The sequence below is a fragment of the Suncus etruscus genome, chromosome 8 (assembly GCF_024139225.1).
Source record: "Suncus etruscus isolate mSunEtr1 chromosome 8, mSunEtr1.pri.cur, whole genome shotgun sequence".
NCBI classification, from domain to species: domain Eukaryota; kingdom Metazoa; phylum Chordata; class Mammalia; order Eulipotyphla; family Soricidae; genus Suncus; species Suncus etruscus.
In genome coordinates, this window is record NC_064855.1 from 33,410,623 (window position 1) to 33,430,040 (window position 19,418).

The 19,418-nt window shown below is 50.5% G+C and overlaps 1 protein-coding gene across 3 annotated transcripts in view; it reads right to left on the reverse strand.

Annotated features, from left to right (window-relative positions):
* Positions 1 to 2,442, reverse strand: part of SQSTM1 (sequestosome 1) — a 479,040-nt gene extending 476,598 nt beyond the window's left edge. For all 3 annotated transcript variants that reach the window (XR_007498249.1, XM_049778257.1, XM_049778256.1), the window contains exons 1-4: positions 2,232 to 2,442; positions 1,531 to 1,626; positions 644 to 876; positions 324 to 480 (exon numbers count right to left, since the gene is read on the reverse strand). Coding sequence is in view for 2 of the 3 variants with exons in the window: in XM_049778257.1 (XP_049634214.1) it covers positions 324 to 480; positions 644 to 876; positions 1,531 to 1,626; positions 2,232 to 2,433 (688 nt within the window). In the remaining variant the exon portion in view is untranslated. The remainder of the gene's footprint in view (positions 1 to 323; positions 481 to 643; positions 877 to 1,530; positions 1,627 to 2,231) is intronic.
* Between the last annotated feature and the right edge of the window lie 16,976 nt (positions 2,443 to 19,418).

Sequence of the window (19,418 nt, forward strand, 5' to 3'; positions counted from 1 at the left end):
TATCCAGGAGCCGTAAGGTGCTTGCTTGCTTTGCATCAGCCAATCATAGCAAACATTGATAGGCATGATTCCCAAAGTAGAGCCAGGCATGATGAGCCTTGAGCACCATCACTAGCATGGGGGTGGCTAGAATTAGATCAGAATTAAACACTAATCCAACCTTCCAGAACATGTAAGTCAGCCATTGGCTCAACTGCTAGCCTTGAAGAGAAATGAGGGTCCTGGAACTTTGGAAACTAAGACCCTCAGCCTCCCCGTCTCTGAAATGGAACCACAGTTCCTGCCTCTCCCTCCGCTCTGCCACTCCCATTGCCTTCCCTCACCTGCATCTTCAGTTGGTGCTGCTGCTGAAGGACTAGCCCGCGTATCTCCTGCTCGAGGGGGTCGTGGGCTCCAGTTGCCAGGGGGCCCCATCTCCCAGCTGGGCCACCCAAAATGGCCATGCTTCAGCTTTCGGAGCCAACGGCTATGTGCGAAGCCCTGAGAAAGAGTAAATAAAGGGGAGGGGAGGGCTCAGAGGAAGCAGGGCTTGTAAAAGGTTGGGGAACACCAAGGTGGGCATGGTTTGGGTAGGGCTAGTCAGAGGCTGGGAGGCATGGGGAAGTGTCCCTCTCTCCTCTCTGGCCCAGAAGTTTCTCCTCACCTCTGAGAGGTGCCCCACAAAACCTGGGAAGGTCAGCTTGGCATGCTCCTGGTGCAGGCCCTTCCCCTCACAGGCGGCACACAGGTCGTAGTCTGGGCAAACGCTACATTTGAACCGGGTCCCCACTACCGGACCATTGCAGCCATCACAGATCACATTGGGGTGCACCAAGTTGCGGGGTGCACCATCCTGAGCACAGGGAGGGCGGTGTTCCCGTCGGCATTCCTTCCTCTCTGCAGGAGAAAGAGAAAAAGGGGTTATGTTCAGGAGGGCACCCCCTTTTTCGGGAGGTCTATAAGCTTGAGAGCCCACGGGGACCTCTGGGTTCCAAGTCCCAGCCCCTCTGGGTCAACTCTTGGGTATCTAATCCCAAAAAAAAGCACGATAGGGGGGCCAGAGTGGTAGTACATTGATAAGGGCATTTGTCTTGCATTGCTGCCGACCTAGGTTCAATCCTCTGCACCCCCAGTGCCTACCAGGAGCTATTTCTGAAATGCAAAGCCAGGAGTAACCTGAGTGCTGCTGGGTGTGGCCCAAAAACCAAAAACCAAAACAAACCCAAATACAAAAGTTGATGTTACTTGAGAATCTGCCTGGGAAGGTCCCAGTCTGTCCAGGTGGTCTGGACAAGAGAAGAGCAACAAGGTATTTGGGCCTGGCTCCTCACTCCCAAATACCCCACACAGCACTCCAAATTCTCTCAGCCATCATCCACAGTGAGCCTCAATCAGTAAGAGAGGTGGGATGGATGTCTGGCAGCACAGCCTTCCTGTCCCCCCACCCTGCAGAAAAATGGGAGAACCATACTGCTCAGGTGAATGGAGACCCTATCTGGGGTCCATTTGGGGGTATCCCAGTGCCCCCCACACCACCCCTTGCAGCCACACCTTTGATGTAAACACGGAAGAGGCCATCTTTCACGTAGGTCAAAGCCATGTTCAACTCCTCTTCGCTGGAGAAGGCCACCAAGTCCCCGTCCTCATCTAGAGAGTGGAGACACATGAGCCACGGTGCAAATGACGTTTCGGAGGTTGGGGGAGCTCCAGGGTGGAGTTTAAGAGCCGGCGATTAGCATAAGACAAACAGGACAACGGGGAGAAGCCTGCAGGCCACGCACACAGCGGCCCAAAACAAACAAAATAAGGGCCGAGAGAAGGGGGACGAACAAAGGTCCCCAAGGAGGGTCAGGGTCGCGCTCGGGGCCCCCCCAGCTCCAGATCGAATCAGCGCACGGGAGGATGCGCCAACCCCAAGGGCAGGTGGGAGTTGCGGGGGGCCGGGAGTGCTGCGGCCCTTAACGGTCCAACCCGGCCCAGCCAGGCCCGGCCCGGCCCAGCCCACCAGCGCAGCAGGACTTGGAAGCCGCGCTCCAGGGACCTTGGCGTCCAACCTGGCGCGGCTGGCCCGGGAGCCTGGAGCCGGGCTGGGCGTCGCGTCGCGTCGCGTCCCGTCCCGTCCCGCACCTCCGGCTCCCCGCGCCTCCCCGCCGCCCGCGCTGCGCCCCCGCCCAGCCCCGCCAGCTCCGAAGGTCGACTCGGGCCGGGCCGGACCCGCCGCCCGCGCTGCGTCACGTCCCGGGCCCGCTCACCGCGGTAGTGCGCCTGGAAGCCGCCGGGCCGGAGCGCGGGGAAGAGCGCGGCTATCCGGGCCAGCAGCCGCTCGCAGGGCCGGGCCCCCGCCGCTTCGGCCTCGGCTTCGGCCTCGGCGCCCACGCTGAAGCTGAAGCGGCGAATCTCGCGCACCGAATCCTCCTTGCCCAGCAGGTAGGCCTTAACCGTGAACGACGCCATCGCCACCGGAGAGTAACAGGGATCGCCCGTCGCGCGTCTTTTATAGGCGCGTTCTGGATACGCCCATTTCCCCGCCCCGGGGCGTGGCTTCTCTTCGCCACGCCCCCGCTCCTGGGCCGGGGCGCGAGAGCCGCCTTGCAGGGCCCCTTGCGTGCGCGCCCCGGGCCTCCGGAGCCCCCCTCGCCCCGGGCAGCTGAGATCCTGAGATTGTGATTCCACCCCAGATTCTCTGCTTCTATAGAGGGAGGGGCCTGCGGGGGTCGGCCCCCCCCCCGGACCGCACCCCACTCCCTCGAGGCCTGGCTGTGACTCAGCACTATAGAACCGAACCGGGCCATCCATCCATGCCTGCCCTGTGGCCCAAGTAGGCCCCAAGCCGCCAAGGGGTTCCTAGGTGCTCCCACTGCGAGTGCTAACCAGACCTGCCACCCTCTTATTGGGGTACTGATAACCCTTCCCCCTTAAACCCACCTGGTGAAGGGTTTGCTAAAATTTCCTGGTCCGAAAATACCATTCAGAAAATACTCCCCAGAAGTGCCCAGACACCCAATACAGCACATGAAGCCATCGTTGTGGCAATGATCTGGGGCATGGGGCCGAAGAGATAGCATGGAGGTAGGGTGTTTGCCTTGCATGCAGAAGGACGGTGGTTTGAATCCCAGCATCCCATAAAGTCACCCCAGTCTGCAAGGAGCAATTTCTGAGCATAGAGTCAGAAGTAACCCCTGAGCGCTGCCGGGTGTGACCCAAAAACAAAACAAAACAAAATAGTAATCTGGAGTATGGGTCTCAGGGCTGCACTGGAAATCTACATCTTGTGCCTAGGGATGAAAAAAACTCCACTTTCTATTTAGTTTTTAGGCCCACACACACAGCGACCCTCCAGGATGAGTCCCCAATCTGTAGCTCATACACAAAGGTTTGTTCTGTGCCTTTCTTTTTTTTTATTTTTTTATTTTTTCGGTTTTTGGGCCACACCCGGCGATGCTCAGGGGTTACTCCTGGCTGTCTGCTCAGAAATAGCTCCTGGCAGGCACGGGGGGGGGGGGGGGACCATATGGGACACCGGGATTCGAACCAACCACCTTTGGTCCTGGATCGGCTGCTTGCAAGGCAAACGCCGCTGTGCTATCTCCCCGGGCCCCTGTTCTGTGCCTTTCTAAGGACAAAGATAAGACTCTAGAATGAGAAAGAGCTTGCTGAAGGGCCAGGTATAGTTTGGAAGGGAGTTAGTTTGTCTTGCAGGTAGTCAACCCAGGCTGCTCTCTAGTATCCCATATTATCCCCCATGTCCACCAGGGGTGACTGTGACTTTTGAGTGCAGAGCCAGGAGTAACCTGTGAGTACTACTGGGTATAGCTTCACCACACCCAAAAAAAGAACTTGATGGGAATAAAGTAGGCTGTATAGAAGATGGTTGAGTCCTGTTTGTAGAACAACCACCTTATGAAATGCCAAGAAACAGTTTCCAGGGTCAGAGAGGTGAGAGCTTAGAAGTGGGAGGTTCAGATTTTACACGTGGGAAGCCTGGTACAGCATGAAATCCCAGCAGTGCCAGATGTGACACACAAACAAAAAAAGCACTTTGGGGGCCAGAGCGGTATCACAAGGAGTAAGGCGTCTGCCTTGACTGGGCTAGCCTAGGACAAACCGCGGTTCAATTTCCCCAGCGTCCCATATGGTACCCCAAGCCAGGAACGATTTCTGAATGTATTGCCAGGAGTAACCCCTGAGCATCACCGGGTGTGGCCCAAAAAGAAAAAAAAAGGGCACTTTGTTGTTGTTTTTCTTCTGGTTTTTGGGACACACCCAGTGGCACTAAGGAGTTACTTCTGGCTATGCACTCAGAAATTGCTCCTGACTTGTGGACCATATGGGACGCTGGGGGGTCAAACTGAGGTCCACCCTGGATCTGCAGCCTGTAAGGCAAACACCCTACGGCTGTGCTATTGCTCAGGGCTGACTCCTAGCTCAAGGACCATTCCTGGTAGGTTTTGGGAAGTCTCTGAAATCAAACCTGTTTCAGCCATATGCAAGGCAAGCACCTTGTCTGCTGTCTTATCTCTCCAGCCAAGAAAAATGATTTAATTGTTTTTGGGGGATGGAGGCCACAAACAGATGTGCTCAGGGGATACTCCTGGCTCTGCACTAAGGAATACAGGGTGCAGGGGATTGACCAGTTACTACATGCAAGATAAGAGCCCTACCTGGTGTACTATTGCTCTGATCCCCAGAAAAGTGGTTTTCATGTAGAAGAGAGAAACAACTTTTTCAGAAGTGTGGGTCATCATTTGCTGCCAACCAGAATGTGTAAAAAAAAAAAATCCTCTAACACTTGGGACCTACAAGCCAAAGTCATGGTGAGGTTTTTGGGTGAGGATAAATGGAGGACAAAGCATCCTTTATGTAAGGTTTATTTAAAACACGTGTAGGGGCCGGTGAGGTGGCGCTAGAGGTAAGGTGTTTGCCTTGCAAGCGCTAGCCAAGGAAGGACCATGGTTCGATCCCCCGGCGTCCCATATGGTCCCCCCAAGCCAGGGGCAATTTCTGAGCACTTAGCCAGGAGTAACCCCTGAGCATCAAACGGGTGTGGCTGAAAAAAAAAAAAAAAACAAATAAAAAAAAACATGTATTATCGATCTAACATTGTGTGGGTTTCCTTATTTGATTGGCAGGTCTGAAGGCCACACACAGGGTGCTCAGGCTTTACTCCCAGTCCCACTCAGGAGTCGCTCCCAGCCCAAGAATGAATCTGGCTGGAGTCTCACACTCTAAACTAGTCTCTGGATCTTTGGTTGAATTTAGAGTGGAACTGGTAGTGTAGGGATAGAACCTGACTTTAGAACATGGGCGGGGGTAGGGGCCGGATGGAGGTAAGGCGTTTGCCTTTCATGCAGGAGGTCATCGGTTCGAATCCCGGCATCCCATATGGTCCCCCGTGCCTGCCAGGAGCAATTTCTGAGCCTGGAGCCAGGAATAACCCCTGAGCACTGCCGAGTGTGACCCAAAAACCACACACACACACACACACACACACACACACACACACAAAATAAAAGTGGGGGGGGGTAATACCTCATGATGTTGATAAAACCACAGAGGGAAAGGCTGTCTTGCACACAGAGGAATCAGCTTTTATCCCAAGCATGCCATAGTTTCTTTCAACACAACCTGGAATAATCCCTGAACTCAGAGCCAGGTATGATCCCTGAGCACAGAGACAGGAGTGAGCCCTGAGCCAGGTGTCAGCCCAGACCAACTGATCCAGGAGTCAGCTCTGAGTACAACTGGGTGTGTCCCAAAACAACACCAAACGCAAGGATAGGAAATCCAGAGATTGAAAGAATTAGATCTGGCCTCTGGCTACCTCTGTTCCGGTCCCAAGCAGAGCTCTGAACCTGAATGGTGTGATTCTTTGTTCGTTTTGATTTTTGGGTCATATCCAGAGACATCAGGGGTTACTCTTGGCTCTGTGCTCAGAAATTACTCCTGGCACGCTTGGAGGACTATATGGGATACTTGAGATCAAACACAGGTTGGCAGCGTGCAAGGCAAACACTCTGTTATTGCTCCAGCCCCTGATGATGATTCTTTTTATTTATTTTTTTTTGTTTTTTTTGGGCCACTCCCGGCAGTGCTCAGGGGTTACTCCTGGCTCCACGCTCAGAAATAGCTCCTGGCAGGCACGGGGGACCATATGGGACACCGGGATTTGAACCAACCACCTTTGGTCCTGGATCAGCTGCTTGCGAGACAAACACCGCTGTGCTATCTCTCCGGGCCCCTGATGATGATTCTTATCCCTTTCTCCCCACATCACCCTTAGCAGCCTGACTGAGAAACTGAGTCAGAGATAGAGGGGGGGGCTGCCCCCCAGTGACTCAGCAATCAGCAACCACACCGCCTGGTAAATACAACCCTCCTCTTCTCTGGTTGGGCTGTAGCTAGGAGCTCCAAATCTCTCCTAGACAAATGGGGATGGAATGCATATGGCAAGTCCTGCCTTGGATATAGAGGGCAGTCAGTAATGTTTGGGATTTTCAGCCTTCTGGGGGGGGGGGGGAAGATAAGGAGACGGGGGAGGGGGATGGGGAAGAAAGGGGATGTAGGCACAAGGGAAGGGATCCACTTTTGGGGGCTCCAGTGAAACCTCGACTGACTGCTGAGCCACAGCTTGGTAGGACCGCAAGATAAAGGTAAACAAGTCTTGGCTGGGAACCCCCTTGTCAGGGCCCTCTTGGCCAGCAGAAGCTTGGTCAGGTGGTCTGGGCTGTGAGTCAGCGTCCCATGATCTTTATCATGAAACTGGGGTTTCCCCCACTGATTGCACTGGCTTAGTGGTTCAGTGACACAGAGGCGATATGGGGTGCATCTTAGCAGGACCCTGGGGCCAAAAGAATCCCCTCTCAGGAAGTTCAGGGTGTCTGGGAGCTGGCAGTTGGGATACCTGTGTCATTTAGACATGATCCTCAAGAGCCAAGATGCCTCAGGACCTGGGCTGCTCTGAAGAGCTCCCCAAAAAGCTGCCCCCAAATATCTCCAGGGCAGGGCATGCCCCTCTACACAAAATCTCACCCCCTACCCACTGAGCACTGAGTACTATGAAATGAACTGGAGATCCCTTCCTAATTCAGTGGCTAGCCCTCGGGACGGGACGGGACTAAGCTCCTCCAGAGCCTCGATGAGATAATCAAGGAGAACTAGGGGAAAGGGTGCCCTGGGACTCAGACAAGGGACACACCCTGTTTGATTACCTGACCAGCCAACATGCTACACCTGTTGACATCTGAGGCTCCCCTCTGCCTCTGGGACCCCACCCTTCACACCAAGGTCCTGCCCCTAAACCTCGGGGCTCCGCCCAGCAGGCAGGGCCCCTACTCCTGGGGTCTAACGCCCCACCCTCAACTTCCAGCCCTGGACATTGCCTCTTTTTTGTTGTTGTTGTTTTTTGTTTTTTGAGTCACACCCGGCCGCACTCAGGGGTTACTCCTGGCTCTATGCTCAGAAGTCGCTCCTGACAGGCTCAGGGGACCATATAGGATGCCGGGATTTGAACCACCGTCCTTCTGCATGAAAGGCAAACACCTTATCTCCATGCTATCTCTTCGGCCCTACGTCACCTCCTTTTAACTATTCGTTCCATATTCGAGTGGCAGAAGAGAAGGGTGTCAAAGCCAGGGTTCAAGTCACAGGATGAGGAGCAATCACAAAGTGATAAGGGTGCTATTGCCATTTGGGGCTCAGCAATCTGGGGTGGTTGGGTGGGGGACAGAGCTGTTCGGCAGAAACTTTATCTCTGCTATAGACACTCAGTGCCACCACATCCTGTTGCACCAGGCAAGGCTTTCCAAGGCTCTTCACCATCCCCCTCTTTGGAACCAGAGCATGCAAGAATCATTCTGGTTGGCAGCAGAACCCAAGGCCAAGACTACGAGATTAAAAAAAAAAAAGTCACTAAAACCCTGGGGCCCTGAAATTCGTGATCCGAGCCAGTGACCTCCATCTCCATTAAGGTGAGGAGAAGACAAGAAGCCTTTGGCCTGAGAGCACCAGCGACCAAATGTAAAGCACCCCTTCAAGTCCATAACAGCTGCCAAAAGGTCAGAGATGACCAGAATGACCCCTGTGCTTCCTGAATTCTTCTCAAGTGCTCCCCCAATATAAAATAAAACAAAATATGATTTTATTTCGGGGCCAGTGAGATAGCACAGCAGTAGGGCATTTGCCTTGCACACAACCAATTCAGGATAGATGGTGGTTCGAATCCCAGCATTCTATAAGGTCCCCCGAGCCTGCCTGGAGCGATTTCTGAGCACAGAACCAGGAGTAAAGCCTGATTCCCGGCCTCCCATAAGGTCCCCTGAGCCCATTGGGAATAATTCCTAAGGGGAGAGCCAGGACTAAGCCCTGAGCACCACTGGGTGTGACCGAAAACCAAACCAAACAAATATATGAATGTCTATTTTGGGGAGCTTATGGGAGGGTCTTTGTGTTTGTTTGTTTGTTTGTTTGTTTTTGCCACACCCAGTGGTGCTCAGGGCTTACTCCTGGCTCTTTGCTCAAGAATTACTCCTGGAGCTAGAGCGGTGGCGCAGAGGTAGGGCATTGCCTTGCACGCGGCTGACCTAGGACGGACTGCAGTTTGATACCCAGGCGATCCATATGGTTCCCCAAGCCAGGAGTGACTTCTGAGCACATAGCCAGGAGTAGCCCCTGAGCATCACCGGATGTGCCCCCTCCCCCCCAAAAAAAAGAATTACTCCTGGTGGGGCCGAAGAAATAGCACAGTGGTAGGGACTTTGTCTTGCACGCAGCTGACCTAGGACAATCCCCTGGCATCCCATATGGTTCCCCGTGCCTGTCAGGAGCGATTTTGGAGCACAGTGCCAGGAGTAACCCCTGAGTGTCACCAGGTATGACCCAAAAAACAAACAAAATAAGGATTACGGGCCCGGAGAGATAGCACAGCAGCATTTGCCTTGCAAGCAGCCGATCCAGGACCAAAAGGTGGTTGGTTCGAATCCCGGTGTTCCATATGGTTCCCCGTGCTTGCCAGGAGCTATTTCTGAGCAGACAGCCAGGAGTAATCCCTGAGCAACGCCGGGTGTGGCCCAAAAACAAAAATGAAAACAAAAAAATAAGAATTACTCCTGGTGGTGCTCAGGAGACCATAATGGGCGCTGGGATCAAACCCCAGTCAGCTGAGTATAAGGCAGGCACCCTCCCCGCTGTGCTATCTCTCTAGCCACTACCTTTTTTTTTTTTTTTTTTGGGGGGGTCACACCCGGCAGTGCTCAGGGGTCTCTCCTGGCTCTACACTCATAAATTGCCCCTGGCAGGCAGGGAGGACCATATGGGATGCCGGGATTCGAACCACCGTCCTTCTGGATGAGAGGCAAACGCCTGTCCTCCATGCTATCTCTCTAGCCGCTACACGACTACCTTTTTCATACTGTCATTTTGGAGGTCTTCCAAGAAATGCTTTGGGACAGTCCCTGCTGTCCTGCCTGCCAGTTTGTCAGTTACTCTGGGAGGTCAAACCCAGGTTCCCCACAAACAAAATAGCCTGAAACTGCAATTTTTTCTTTTGGTAAAAGGCCACACCTGGAAGTGCTTGGACTAACTCCTGACTCTACATGCAAGGATCTATCCTGACAGAGCTCAGGGAACCCTATGCTATGGGGCGCCAGGGATCAAACAAACACAGATTGGCCATGTGCAAGGTACCTTAAAACCCTTTCCTATATAAACTATCTCTCTGGTTCTTGAGATTTTGTTGGTTTGTTTTGCTGCCGGGTGACACCCAGCAGTGTTCAGTGCTTACACCTGGCTCTGTGCTTAGGGTTCTTTCCTGGTGAGGCTCGGGATCCATTTGGTGTTGGGGATGGAATCCAGGTCAGCCATGTGCAAGGTAGCGTCCTACCTGCTCTAGTATCACTCCTGCCTAGCTGGCACTTTCTTTTTTCTTATTGTAGTTTTAGTTTGGGTGCCAAAGACTGCAGTGTTCAGGGCTTAACCTTGAATTCATGCTCTGATATCACTCTTTGTGAGGCTCAGGGAAACATAAAGGATGACAAGAACTGAACCCAGGTTTAACAAAAAATTGCAGTTGCAGGCTATTTTGTTTGTGGGGAACCTGGGTTTGACCTCCCAGAGTCACTGATAAACTGGCAGGCAGGACAGCAGATAAGTGCCTAAACAAGGATTGGTTTTGGGGGTTCCCATGCTACATCCTTGCTGCTGCTGGCACCAACAGGACTAAGCTGGTTCAGGAGGAGTTTCTGAACTGTACCAGGGACATCCTGAATATTTTATGGCCATATCACCTCACCTCCTACCTGTCCTCAAGAGCCCAGGATTGGCTGTGGATGAAAACTGAGCCTTCAAAACTTTGTCAATCATTTACAGACCTGAGGGTTTCTTTGCCAAAGCTGGACTTTTGAAACACTTTTTTTTTTTTTTGGTTCTTGGGCCACACCCGTTTGATGCTCAGGGGTTACTCCTGGCTATGTGCTCAGAAATCGCCCCTGGCTTGGGGGGACCATATGGGGGACACCGGGGGATCAAACCTCGGTCCTACGCTAGCGCTTGCAAGGCAGACACCTTACCTAGCGCCACCTTCCCGGCCCCTGAAACACTTTTTAATTTATTTTTATAAATAAATAAATTTTGGCCCAAAAACCAAAAAAAAAAAAAGGGGGGGGTTTTGTTGAAATACATATTAATTATTGAGTCCTGGATGTTGGTGGATGGATGATGGTGAGATGCATGGATGGTGAGAGGCCTTTCTCTGCTGTCCCAGGCCACGTGCCTGCAGCCCCTACCAGCCAGCGGGTCTCAGGGTTCAGGATAGCAACGAGGAAATTATCCACAGGCAGTCAGGTTTCAGGAGACATGAAGTTTGTGGGGGTTTTTTTTGTTTTGTTTTTTTTTTTTTTTTGTTTTTGGGCCACACACGGCATTGCTCAGGGGTTACTTCTGGCTGTCTGCTCAGAAATAGCTTCTGGCAGGCAGGGGGAACCATAAGGGACAACGGGATTCGAACCAAACACCTTTTGGTCCTGGATCGGCTACTTGCAAGGCAAATGTCGTTGGGCTCTCCGGGCCCAGACATGAAGTTTTTATTGCTAATACACCCTAGTATTAGGCTAACCTTTTAAGCAGGCTCTCATCAGCTGCCCTGACATCTCAACCTGTTTCTGCCAAGTTATCAGCTGCTTCTCTCTGAATTTCCCTATGAATCCTCCTTCTGCCCCTGTGGCAATCCTTTTGTTACCTTCCAAAGACCCCTCCCAGAAATGGGCTGATCTTACCATCAGGTAAGGTCACACAGGAAGATGGGTGTGGGGTGACAGGGGGCATTCTATTTCTCTCACTCACTACCAATATCTAGTGTACCAATGACTACCAAGTGCTGCTCAGGGGTTACTTCTGGCTTTGCACTTGGGAATCACTCCTGGCAGTGCTCAGGGGACCATATGGAATGTAGGAGATTGAACTGGATCAGCCAAGTGCAAGGCATGCCCTATCCCCCTATCCATTGTACTAAGACTCTATCAGTGGTCCTCAAACTATGGCTCGCGGGCCACATATTGTATTTGTATCTGTTTTGTTTCTTCACTGCAAAATAAGATATATGCAGTGTGCATAAGAATTCGTTCATAAGGTTTTTTTTTTTGTGTGTGTGTGGTTTTTGGGTCACACCCGGCAGTGCTCAGGGTTTTTCCTGGCTCTGTGCTCAGAAATTGCTCCTGGCAGGCAAGGGGGACCATATGGGACGCCGGGATTCGAACCAATGACCTTCTGCATGAAAGGTAAATGCCTTACCTCCATGCTATCTCTCTGGCCCCTAAGTTTTGTTTTTACTATAGTCAGACCCTCCAATGATCTGAGGGACAGTGAACTGGCCCCCTGTTTAAAAAGTTTGAGGACCCCTGCGTCTAATCCCTTGTTTTCCTTTCTTTCCAGTAGAGATAGCAGGGAGCAAGGTGGATCACTAGGACAAAACTGTAATTCTCAGGTCCTCCTAACCCCCCAGGGATTAAACTGGGGGTCTCACATGTGCATGAACTGCTAAACATTTTTTTCCTTTTGGTTTTTGGCCACAAGCAATGATGTTTAGGGTTTAGTTCTGGCTCTGCTCAGGGATCTCTCCTGGCAGGCTTTAGGGGTCCTTTACGATACTAGGAATTGAGGCTGGTGATGTGGCACTAGAGGTAAGGTGTCTGCCTTGCAAGGAAAGGACAACGGTTCAATCCCCCAGAGTCCCATATGGTCCCCCCAAGCCAGGAATAACCCCTGAGCATCAAACCGGTGTGGCCTGAAAAACCAAAAAAAAAAGGGGGGGGGGCAGAGAGAGATAGTGAGATAGCACAGCAGCGTTTGCCTTGCAAGCAGCTGATCCAGGACCAAAGGTGGTTGGTTCAAATCCCGGTGTCCCATATGGTCCCCCGTGGCTGCCAGGAGCTATTTCTGAGCAGACAGCCAGGAGTAATCCCTGAGCACCGCTGGCTGTGGCCCAAAAACCAAAAACCAAAAACCAAAAACCAAAAAAAAAAAAAAAAAAAAAAAAAGATACTAGGAATTGAACCTAGAGGTGCCAATATAAAGGCATCCCTGGACTATCTCTCTACCTCCTGGTAGACATGCCAAGTCCATCTGGTTCATGCTTTGAACCTCAAGGCTAGACAGTGTCCCAAATCTCACTGAGACCCCATTCAGCATTCAGGCCATCTTGCACCTAGCTAGCTGTCTGTGCTAAAATAGGAAATGAGAAAGGGGGGGGGGGGGCTATCCAGAGATATTCTAGGACTATTCCTGGAGCGCCCCCTAGTGCTCCTTAGGATATTCCTAGTTCTTTTTTTGGGGGGAGGGTGGGCCACACCCAGTGGTTCTCAGGGTTACTCCTGGCTCTGTGCTCAGAAATCTCTCCTGGCAGGCTCAGGGGACCATATGGGATGCAGGAAATCGAACCCAGATCTGTCCCGGATTGGCCAGGTGCAAGGCTAATGCTCTCTATTATGGTGCTATCTCTCCGTCCCCAAAGGATATACCTCGTTCTTTGCTTATAAATATTCCCTAGTAAAGGACTAAGGTCTTTCCCAAAGGTGGTTGGAGAATCAGGTGATGCCAGAGAAGGAACCTGGATCTTCTGCATGCCAAGCCCACACTGAGCCCTTGAGCTCCTTCGTCCTGAAAACCACATTAAGCATCATCAAGTGGAGAAGATAGCACTTCCAGTTACATGGTTTAGCACTGCTTACCAGAGACATCCAGAAAAAGAATAGATGATGGAGAGATGTACAGAGGGTAAGACACTTGCCTTGTATGCAGCTGACCCAGGTTCAACCCAGCACCTGACATGGTACCTAAGCACTGCAAAGAGAAGTAATTGACAAGTGCAAAGCCATGAGTAACCCATAAGCATTACCAGGTGTGGCCCAAAAAATAATAGAATATAGCTGAGGTGTATCATACCCTAAACCTTGTATGTTTCTGTAATAATATTCTCTTTAGTGCAATACCACCAGAGGGGGAAGAATGCCTGAGTTCCATGGCCTGACTCTGTGAAATACAGCTCTAAAAAGCAGAGAGCACCTGCTGTTTGCAATCACAATGGATTTCAAAAGGATTAAATTTAGTAGCTTGGCCCTGGAGTGTATACAGAAGTGGTTTCTTTTCTTGGGGTCTTCAACATGTTCAAGAGACCTGGAAAAAAGACCAAGAATAAAATGAATTCACGAAGCCACTAACAAAGTCACAAAATCTTGGTAGAATAAAGAATCCTGACGAATCTCTGAATTTTTCTTTGTTTTGTTTTTGGGCCACACTTGGTGGTGCTCAAAGGTTACTCCTGGCTCTGTGCTTAGAAATTGCTCCTGGCAGCAGTGGCACAAGTGGAAAGGCATTTGCCTTGCACACGCTAACCTAGGATAGACCACAGTTTGATCCTCCGGAGTCCCATATGGTCCCCCAAGCCAGGAGCGATTTCTGAGCACATAGCCAGTAGTAATCCCTGAGCATCACCGGGTGTAGGCTAAAAAAAAAAACAATAACAAAACAAAAAAACCAAAACAAAACAAAATAAAAAGAAAGTAATTGCTCCTGGCAGGCTGGGATGAAATGAGATGCCAGGTTTTGAACCTGGGTCTGTCCCGGGTCAGCCACATGCATGGCAAATACCCTACCGCTGTACTATTGCTCTGGCCCCATATCTCTGAATTCTAATTTAAACCTTTTTTTTTTTTTTTTGGTTTTTGGGCCACACCCGGTGTTGCTCAGGGGTTACTTCTGGCTATCTGCTCAGAAATAGCTCCTAGCAGGCACGGGGGGACCATATGGGACACCGGGATTCGAACCAACCACCTTAGGTCCTGGATTGGCTGCTTGCAAGGCAAACACCGCTGTGCTATCTCTCCGGGCCCAAACCTTTTTGTTTTTGTGGATATTTTTGAAGGGGTTGGGCACAGACCATATAGTGGTCAGGACTGATTCCAGGCTCTGCTGAGGGCTTAATTCCTTTTGTTTGTTTATTTTTTGTTTTTGGATCACATCTGGAGGGCGCTCAGCTTCAGAAATTACTCCTGGGGCCAGGCGGTGGCGCTAGAAGTAAGGTGCCTGCCTTGCCTGTGCTAGCCTAGGACGGACCGGTTCGATCCCCGGCGTCCCATATGGTCCCCCAAGCCAGGAGCGACTTCTGAGCGCATAGCCAGGAGTAACCCCTGAGTGTCACCGGGTGTGGCCCAAAAACCAAAAAAAAAAAAAAAAAAAAAGAAATTACTCCTGGCAGGCTCAGGGGACCATAGGAGATGGATCAAATCTAGTCTTGTTCCTGGTTGTGTTAGGTTATACCTTATTTTACTCAAAACAAAGATCATCCCTGGTTTCTTTGTATCTGTTTGTTTACAACTTGGTTTCACCCAAAACAAAGATTGCTTTATATGTAAACCTGGGCAGGACAGGCTCAGGATAACTTGAGCTATCGTCTCTGTATTCAATAAAAACAGTTTGCCAGGGCCAGAGAGATAGCACAGTGGTAAGGCATTTGCCTAGCATGCAGAAGGATGGTGGTTGGAATCCCGGCATCACATATGGTCCCCCGAGCCTGCCAGGGGCGATTTCTGAGCATAGAGCCAGGAGTAGCCCCTGAGCACTGCCGGGTGTGACACCCCCCCCCCAAAAAAAAAAAAAAACACCTCAGTTCTGCCAAAAGTCTTAAAGTTTAAGTCAAGGGACATAAACTTTTTTTTTTTTTTTGGTTTTGGGGCCACACCTGGTGGTGCTCAGGGGTTACTCCTGGCTGTCTGCTCAGAAATTTGCAAGGCAAATGCCGCTGTGCTATCTCTCCAGGCCCAACGGACATAAACTTTAACAATCTAAACTTAAAGGAGCCTGTTATATTGGCAGGCCAAGAGGCAAAGGATGGTGGTATTTGATGCACTCTGAGGCCATTAGCAGAGGGAGGTTAACACTGGTTGTGGGAAGAGCCCTGACTCATTTTACATCTCAAATTCAACTATGAAGGATATTGTTGATCACAATTGTTTCAATAAAATAAAAGCTAAAATATTGTATAAGATTGTAGAATTAAATAATAAATAAGGCCCTTTGGATGGGCTTGGATGATGATGGAGGCCTTTCTCCTCCAGCCCAGGACCACATGTAAGTACCTCCTGTTCAGCAGGGGGTTCTGAGGTGATCTCGGCGGGTAGAAAACTCACATGCAGTCAGGCTTCCAGAGAGATCATCTTTATTCAGCCCTAACCAACACATGAGTGGCCTACCATAACCATTTATGCTGGATTCCTATTCAGCCCTGCATTGTACCTTGTCCCTCAGTCATTTCCTCTAGCTTCCTCCTCCATCCTGCAGCCATGCAAATCCCCCTTTTTGCCCCTCAGGCCAAACCTTTTGTAAACTCCCCAAGACCCCTCCCAGAAACCAGAAATGGGAGGGTCTTTCTTGTAGGTAAGGTAATTTGAAGAATGAGGGGTGGGGTTATATAAGATTTGCATGCTTGAGAAAATATGTATATGTTTCCCCACAAATTGTTACTGTTGGGCATCTCTAAGTATCATTAAAATGTTCTTACCGGGACCAGAGAGATAGCACAGCGGCTTTTGCCTTGCAAGCAGCCGATCCAGGACCTAAGGTGGTTGGTTCGAATCCCAGCACCCCATATGGTCCCCTGTGCCTGCCAGGAGTGATTTCTGAACACCGCTGGGTGTGACCCAAAAACCAAAAAAAAAAAAAGTTTTTACCAGGGGCTTGCTCAATTAATTATTAAGTAATTAGTCCTAGTAGTGAATGATAGAAGGTTAGGCCTTTCTTGGCTTGGTGTGGTGCCTGCAGCCCCTTCAGCCTGGTGGGTCTGTGGGTAACGGGGAAGAAATGATTCACAGGCAGTCAGATGAAGTTTTAGGAGACATTCAGCTTTATTACAAGGCCCTAACCTCCATGTGCATATTCCTCACATGGCCTCTAAGCTAAGCAGCCTTTTTCCTGCTCCCGCATCCAACCAGTCTCCCATCTCCTGGCTTGTTGAGTTGCCTCTCCCCCTTCCCCCCAGGCCACTCTTTTTTTTTTTTTTTTAATGGTTTTTGGGTCACACCCGGCAGTGCTCCATGCTATCTTGCCGGCCCCAAATGTGTTTTTTTTTTTTGTTGTTGTTGTTGTTTTTGTTTGTTTTTTGGTTTTTGGGCCACACCCGTTTGACGCTCAGGGGTTACTCCTGGCTATGTGCTTAGAAATCGCCCCTAGCTTGGGGCGACCATATGGGACTGGGGGGGGGGCTGGGGGGAGAATCGAACCTCGGTCCTTCTTTGGCTAGCGCTTGCAAGGCAGACACCTTACTTCTAGCGCCACCTTCCCGGCCCCCAGGCCACTCTTTTTTGTTTTTTTTTTGTTTGTTTGTTTGTTTTTGTTTTTGGGCCACACCCGGCAGTGCTCAGGGGTTACTCCTGGCTGTCTGCTCAGAAATAGCTCCTGGCAGGCACGGGGGACCATACGGGACACTGGGATTCGAACCAACCACCTTTGGTCCTGGATCGGCTGCTTGCAAGGCAAACACCGCTGTGCTATCTCTCCGGGCCCCCAGGCCACTCTTAATTACCAACCACAGACCCCTCCCAGCTGTGGGAGGGCCTCACTATCCATGTAAAAGTAGCATCAGGCTTTGGGGAGGGGGAACAGAAGCTGACCTGGGTTTGATGCTGGGCATCCCATATGGTCCCCCGGGCCTGCCAGGGGTGATTTCTGAGTACAGAGCCAGGAGTAACCTTTGAGCACCGCTGGGCATGACCCCCACCCCTTCCAAAAAAAGATGAGAGGCTGAGGATATTCTTTGGGATGACAGAGCCCATCATTAGTGCCAAGGCCTTCTGCAAGTAACTTTCCCTTTAGTCATTGTATTTCTTTTCTTTTTGGTGGGGATGGGGGAAGACATGCCAGGGGATGCAGTGAGGTTACTCCTAACTGTGCACTCAGGAATCACTACTGATGGGTTCAGGGGAACATGGGATGCCAGAGATTGAATCTGAGATGGCCACATATAAGGCCAAGACCCTACCTGCTATACTATCACTCAGACACCTTTTTTTGTTTGTCTTGGGCCACACCTGGTAACTGGGGCCAGATAGCAAGGAGGTAGGGCATTTGCTTTGCATGCAGAAGGTATGTGGTTCGAATCCCAGCATCCCATATGGTCCCCTGAGCCTGCCAGGAGCAATTTCTGAGCCTAGAGCCAAGAGTAACCCCTAAGTGCTGCTGGGTGTGACCCAAAAACAAAAAACAAAAATCACTCCTGGCTTGGGGGACCACATGGGATGCCAGGGGATCAAACTGTGGTCCGTCCTAGGTTAGTGTGTTAGGTTAGGCAGACGCCTTACCACTTGCGCCACAGCTCTGGCCCTCTTTTTTTTTTTGTTTGGTCTTTTGTTTGTTTGAGGCACAGCCAGCAGTGTTCCGGGCCTCCTTTTTCACTTCAAACTCAAAGCTTCCTACTGTTTCTACACTTTTATGGTGGTGCTCAGGGGACCCTATGGATGCCAGAGATCAAACTTAGGTTGGGAGTACAGGAAAGTGCATTACCAGCTGTGCTGTTGTTCCAGCTCTCCTTTTATTAATTTCTTCCTTATTTCATTTCTCTGTGGGTGGGTGGTTTGGCCCACACCCAGTGATGCTCAGGCTTACTTCTGGCTCTGCACCCAGGACTGACTCCTGGCAAGGCTCAGGGGACCCTATTGTGGTGTTAAGGATCGAATCCAGATTTGTTGTATGCCAGTCAAATGCCATCTCCACTGGACTATGTCTCTGGCTTTATCCTTTCATTCATTTTCATTTCTGCATTGATCACTTAGAACCTGGCTGCTCTTTGTTTGGGTCTCAGATTTCATTCTCAGTTTCAGGGAACTTATTTGCTCCCATAATTCAACAATCAGAGAGAGACAAAATCCATCTGGATTTCAATGTTGTGTTCAAATCACAACACCAAAGAAATTAAACTACAGTAAACAAACCACGGACAAAGAAAGACTTGGGGATTTCCAGACAGAGTTGAAGGGTGAGTGGAGATTGTAAGAGTTCAGACAGGGACAGAGCATAGGAATAATTATTTGTTACAACCAGGTGCACATTTGAAAGTTGCACCAAAAAGACTAGTCCTATATGATTAGCCCACCAAGAGTGATTCCTGAGTGCAAAGCTAAGAGCACTGCAGGGTGTGGCCTAAAAATAAACTAACAAAAAAGCAAGTACCTTATCCCTGCTCCAGCCTCCAGTGATACTATCTCTCTAGCCAGTATGAACCAAAAACAAAAACCCAAATCGTAAAATCCAGAAAGAGCATGTGGAATGGGGAACTTCAAAGGCCTAGCCACACTCAAGACATATTACCTTCTCAAAAGAGTAAAGGCCAGAGGGTCCTGAGAGATAGTACAATAGGAAGGTGCTTGCTTATGAGCTCCTGACCTGGGTTCAATATCTGGCATCCCATTTGGTTTCCTGAGCACTGTTAGGACTGAGCCCTGAGGGCAGAGCCAGGAGTAAGTCTGGATGGTCAGTTATGCCCAAAACAAACAAACAAACAAAATAAACAAAAAAGGATAGATTTTTTTTTTTTTTGGTTTTTGGGCCACACCCGGCGGTGCTCAGGGGTTACTCCTGGCTGTCTGCTCAGAAATAGCTCCTGGCAGGCACGGGGGACTATATGGGACACCGGGATTCGAACCAACCACCTTTGGTCCTGGATCGGCTGCTTGCAAGGCAAAAGCTACTGTGCTATCTCTCTGGACCCCAAAAGGGGATAGATTTAAGGCACTTACTTCTCACCTTACAGATCCAGGTTCCAACCCCTAGCACCACAAACATTCCTCCAAGCACCTCCAGGGGGTAGTCTTGAGCATAGAACCAGGAATATGCACTACTAGGGAGCACCCCTGAACCCCTGAGCACAGTTAGGCGCTCCAGAACCAAATATGTAACCCCAA